This window comes from Mastomys coucha, unplaced genomic scaffold (genome assembly GCF_008632895.1).
Source record: "Mastomys coucha isolate ucsf_1 unplaced genomic scaffold, UCSF_Mcou_1 pScaffold4, whole genome shotgun sequence".
NCBI lineage: Eukaryota > Metazoa > Chordata > Mammalia > Rodentia > Muridae > Mastomys > Mastomys coucha.
Genome location: NW_022196910.1, coordinates 23,241,176 through 23,246,976, shown reverse-complemented (window position 1 = coordinate 23,246,976; position 5,801 = coordinate 23,241,176). Strand labels below are relative to the sequence as shown.

Sequence of the window (5,801 nt, the reverse complement as noted above, 5' to 3'; positions counted from 1 at the left end):
TAAGAACTGTAAGAATCTTGACTTTCTTTTTTACATTTGGAAACATCAAAATAAAAATGGAAACATAATCTGTGTTTATTTTTAGTGTAAGAGGAGCCTATTTTCAAAGTTAATCTTTTAAGGTACATGCTTTACGGGGGGAGGGGGACTAGAGAATGGCTTGGGTTAAGAGTGTTTGCTGAAATGATCTGACTTTGGTACCATCACCCACATAAAGAGGCTCACAACATCCTGTGATTCCAAGGGGATCTGGTATTTTCTGGCCTCTGAACAACAGCACCTATGACACACACACAGGCACCAGGCAGAAAAGCTGTATAGAATCTGTGGCACTCCACAGTAAAAACCTTCACTGTTGATCCAACCTCATACAAAGCTCTCGTGCACTTCATTTGTGACTAACTTGTCAATGAGCAACAGAACATTCCTTACTATAATTTCCACTCAAGCATATTAAAGAATTAAATGCAGCAGTTTGGGCTGGGCGGGTAATAGCATATGCCTTTGACCCCAGTTCTGGAAGACAAGGAGGGGAACAGCTAATCAATCACAAATTCAAGGCCTGGTCTAGGTAGAGTTCCAGTATAGCCAAGACTAACCCTGTAGCACCCATTTTAAGTAGTTTGTAACTGCCTGTAAATCCAGCTCCAGAAGAAACTGACGTATCTGGCCTCTATGGGCAGGAACCTGCACTCACATGCACATGTTAAGACAAGTTAGTAATTTGTTGCTATATGAGCATGAGATCGGAGTTCTATTCCCAGAACCCATGTAAGCAGCTAGGATGTGATGGTAACCCCAGGACAGGAAGGCAGAGGCAGGTCGAGTCCTTGGAGCTCATGGGGTAAGACCTTGGGCATACCCAAACACATTCATTCTCCTGCACAAAGTCCTGTTATTGGTCTCAATTTCCAAGTCAGAAGCCCGGCATGGCATATACCTTCAATCTCAGCAACAGCAGACAGATCTCAGTTCAAGGTCAGCCTGGGCTATAGGAGTTCCAGGGCAGCCAGAATTCTCAATCTGCTTATGCCTACATATCCTTGGTAAACAGTCAGAAATCTACCTTACAGAGCTTCCTTGTATAGCATTTTTTTGTTGTTCTATAGTTCATTTCAAAAAATTAAAAATGATCCTCTAGCAAATATTAAAGAGCAAAATCAAGCTATGAGTAACTTCAACATGGGGTTGAATGGATGGTTCATTAGCTAAAAAGGAATTGCTGCTTCTGCAGAGGATCTGGGTCCTGTTCCTAACACCATTACATTGGCTTACTAACTACAGTTATAGGGATCCAACACCCCTTTTGGCCTCTGAGGATAGTATCACAAATATGGTACACAGACAGAACACCCATACATATAAAAAAATTTAAGGGTACTCTCATCCCTGTGTCTTCCCTAAAAAGCCCTGGCTGTCCTGGAAATAACAGATCTTGAACTCACAAATCACTTAACTTTTAATACTAGGATTAAAGGCATTTGCCACCAACCCAGCTTCTCCCTGGTTTTTAATACCTTCCTAGATGATGCCACTGGCTAAATTCCAGCAGTGAGATGACTGTCCTTAAAGCCTGTGTTAAGCTTGTGAGGTTACCTATCTTCTATCATCTTGATGGCACTTGCCTAACTCACACAAGAAAGGTCCTGGGTTCAACCCCTAGTAACAACTGTGTAGAGGGAAAGGCTAACTCTTAGAACAAATACCCCCAGCCTTGGTGACAAATGGAAATCAATGTGGAGGTGAGTGAGCAGAGTATAGGAAATAGACAAATCATCACATCCAATCAGTATACGTTTTTATTGTTTATGCTTCTTTGAAATTACATTCAACATGTTTTCCTTTTACTTAAAATATAAACCCTGATATAGCTCCTTAAAAGGCGGCATGCTTCATAGCTAAATGAAATGTTGCTCCCAGCCCCAGAATACATTCCAATGAAATATTACATATTTCTTACGGAATAATGGGTTAGGTACCCAAATTCTCATCTCATTTTGTCATCTGTATATGGATAGCTTTCCTATGTGCTAGTCTTAAAACTTGCTTCTGTGGTAATAAGAACCGATGTAATTATTAGATTAGCCAAGAAATCAATACCTAAACCATCAGAGAAACCAGAGAAACAAAGCCAACCAACCCACTGTCCACATGACACCACTGAGGTCTACTTGGCTGACTGGGAGTACTCTTACAGAATACCAGATGGTCTTCCCCACCCTCTGGAGAAATGCTGACCATAGCATCCCTGTGGTTTTAATATATCAATTTACACTGAACTTTATCTTACAAGTACATTCCTGGTCTAGTGTGGGTATTCAGTATTATATACAGAAATGCCTAAGATCTGAGCAAACCAAGGATAACTAATCTCACAGTAGAAGTGAATCACAGCAAAATAGACAACAAAACAAAAAAAGATTTCAAACCACAAAGCCCAAATTTACACCTTAGGGCTTCAGAACTGACTTCAAGGTGGCAATGTGGGAGAAGCTGGTTTTCTTCACTCTCTGAGCTCTGCATGCGCAGATTTCTGGAGGTTGGAGGTGTCTGTCTGACTTGAATCCAGAAGATTAGCCTTTCCAAGACGAGCTCAACTATTGTGTTTTGTCCCACACCTGTGCTGTCCCTTCAAAGGAAAGGCCAAACTATTCATTCCCATCTACATCCCCAACCAGCAAGCACCAGGCAAATGTTAATATGCTTTTGTTAAGTCAATGTCTTTCTTTTGTTGGGGCTACAAAGTCAAAGCTTTGTAAGAAAACAGAACCACACATTTAGAAACAGGTAGGCTGGCAATGACTCCAACCTACTTTAAACAAAGAAAGAATGACATGTCATCCAGGGGTGATTGCTACTCAGCTCCTGCCAGATGTCCAAGCAATGATGGGTCAGTCTAATTAGTGCTACATCTTCATATTCAAATGTTACATTTTTTTTGAGTTTCTGCAATACCGCCATTTAACTGCTTTGAACCAACCATTTTCCTGGCCAACGAAAACCGGCCCATAGGCCAGGTGGAGTTACCAGGGTTCAACCTGCACTGTGACCCATTGTTTCTTCTAAGTCTTTTAGGAAAAGTCCAGGCATAGGTAACAATTCTAGCTTCTTCCAGCTGGCTAAGAGAGCAAGTTTCAAACAATGGGGACTCATCAAAATCTCCAAAGAAAATGTGGTGCTAGGAAATTAGGAGTCATAAAGTAAACTGGGAAAACTGAAATCACAGTGCACACTAGGCCACCGTGGGTAATGTGTAAGGCGTCAGCTATGACTAGGAGCAACACTGGCTTTCAGGATGTAATGCAGACCAGTGAATGGTTAATTAACTTCAAGTCCTGTCAAGTTTGCTTTTTAAAATGAGAGAACGGTCTTAGCCATGGACAAAGAAGTACTCAGGCCAAGAATTTTAACAATTGCTGTTACAGACTTGAAAATTTTACAGTATCAGGTAGAGCCATTAGCAATTTATTCTAAACTTTACATTTGTTAACAAAATGCATTTATTTGAAAGGATCTAGTTACCAGTTGTCAAAAGCTCTTTTATGTTGAAAATGTAATTTTAATAGATAATTCTTCATTTTACAAAACACAATAAAATAGTCTGCATTCTTGAAAGAAAGAAAGAAAGAAAGAAAGAAAGAAAGAAAGAAAGAAAGAAAGAGGAAGGAAGGAAGGACTTAAGTTATAAGGAAACCTATAACCTGACCATAAGCATTTACATGTATATGACTTAAAAATAACAAAAATCAGAAATTCAATGTAGAAAAAGGTAAAGGGGGATTGTTTTACACAGGAAGAAAACAATCACTAACAGCAAATTAAAGGATAAAGGGAGTAGCTGGGTAAGATGGCCTTTGATCCTAGCAGAGGCAGCCAGATTTCTGAGTTGGAGGCCAGCCTGGCCTATAATAGTGAGTTCCAGGACAGCCAGGGCTACATAGCAAGACTCCCCCTCTTAAGAAAAGAAAAAGGAAAGGAAAGGGAAAAAGAAAGAGTGCGTTTTCATAGCAAATGGACAGCAATGATGAGTATTTATACAATGACGCCAGTTGCCTGGGTTCATTAGATCTGTAAGAGGACTCAAAACTGCCTCAAAAATCAAGTAACTAGGGTTTCCTAATAGCACAAACCAATGGTCACACAGTTTTCAGACAAGAACCAAGAGAAAAGTCATAGCCTCTATCTGAAGCTCAAATGCAGACGTGTGACATATGTGCAGCTGCCCTCTTCACTATGACTGCTGGGTATACACAGCTCTCAAACATGGCAAGGACACCAAGGGCCACCTAATGGAATCAGGTAATGTTTATTTCAAATTTCTAGGAGGTTTAAGAAAAGTCAGATATTGATGCTTCATGCATGCTCAGAGCCAGTTTATAAATACTCACTCAGAAGAATTCCTAACACAAATCTGCATCAATGAACAAACGTAAAATTCTCCTCTTGCCAATCTGTCAGATGGAGAGGACTAAAACAGGATGTTCTTATCTATTTTAATTTTAAATACGATTGTCACATCGGGAAAGCGAAATAAACACAGTAAAATAAACTGTACAAAGGCAAAGTAGAATAACAAAAAATATTTTACTAAAACATAAGATTTACAGAAGTTTCCAGACAAGCCATACAAAATGGTCACAAGCTTTTTCTTCGTCTTTTGGGGTTGGGGGTGGGGACGGAGAATCTACACTTGACAGCAAAGTCACAATGTTATTAGTGAGGGCTGTGATGTTTATTTAATGTTCCCATTTTGGTTCAGACAATCAAGCTTGTCCATCTATGGCGTCTAAAGTTAGACTTGGCTAGAGAGCATATTCTAAAAAACTGGTTGGTTAGCTGCATTTAACCACTGCAATTAGATCCTTTAAGGGGGAGGGGAAAGGAGGCCATAAACTTAAAATAAAACTACTTTCCCCTAAAAAATAAAATAAAAACACCCATGCCCCTGGCAGCTAACCCTGACAACTACCTTCATTCACAGTGCCTTGTACTTTAACCAGGATGGGGCAAGGAGTCAAAGCAGAGAGTCCTGCCTTCTCAGCACCTCTCAGCAACCCGGATGATACTTCTAGCCTCTGCTCATGCGTTACAACAGTGAATCAGGACAAGACAGATTTGCTAATGTGCATGTAATCACCAAAGATGAAGATGCCTGGGCTTTTATTCTGTAATGTTTCTAAGACTGTGTCCATTAAATGCAAACAAAAAAAAAGGAAGAAGTCTTGGCAGAACAGGAGAAGTGGTGTACACTTGATGATCGGATCGACTTAAATATTGTTCATGGCATATAGCCTAGTCCATGCTCTCGCTGTAGACAAAAAACAAATATGCAGCTGTTAGTTTCTTTCCAAACAAGATCAAGATATATATCTCCTCCTAAATTCATACCATCTTCTATAAACTGGATCAGGTCAGTTTTCTGAATGTCTTATTACCAAAACAGTACAATTAATTAGAAAGGGGTTTTGTTTGTTTTCTAAAGGTCTTACTATATAGACCAGACTAGCTTCAAACCTATCATAAAATTCAACAGATGGAAAAAGTTCTTTCATTTCTGAATAGATATGTTCCCTCACTGATTTTGTTATAGCAGGAAGAAGTTTGTTGATTCCATATTCTCTAGAAATGGCTATATTCTTTAAGTGGACCATAAAAATAGCTCAGAACAGTTGCCAAGTTTTCTAATAGCTTCACAACCTGCCAGTACAGTAGTCATTATTATTAGATACATGTGGTTAAACACTGCAAAATCTCCTTTTATACATTATTATTTTTTTTTTTTTTTTTTTTTTTTTTTTTTT

The 5,801-nt window shown here is 39.2% G+C and overlaps 1 protein-coding gene across 1 annotated transcript in view; it reads right to left on the bottom strand.

Annotated features, from left to right (window-relative positions):
- Positions 1-4,290: 4,290 nt before the first annotated feature.
- The window catches only part of Ube2n (ubiquitin conjugating enzyme E2 N), a 34,333-nt gene continuing 32,822 nt past the window's right edge, over positions 4,291-5,801 (bottom strand). The window contains exon 4 of the mRNA XM_031348864.1: positions 4,291-5,308. Coding sequence (XP_031204724.1) covers positions 5,268-5,308 — 41 coding nt within the window. The 3' untranslated portion in view covers positions 4,291-5,267. The remainder of the gene's footprint in view (positions 5,309-5,801) is intronic.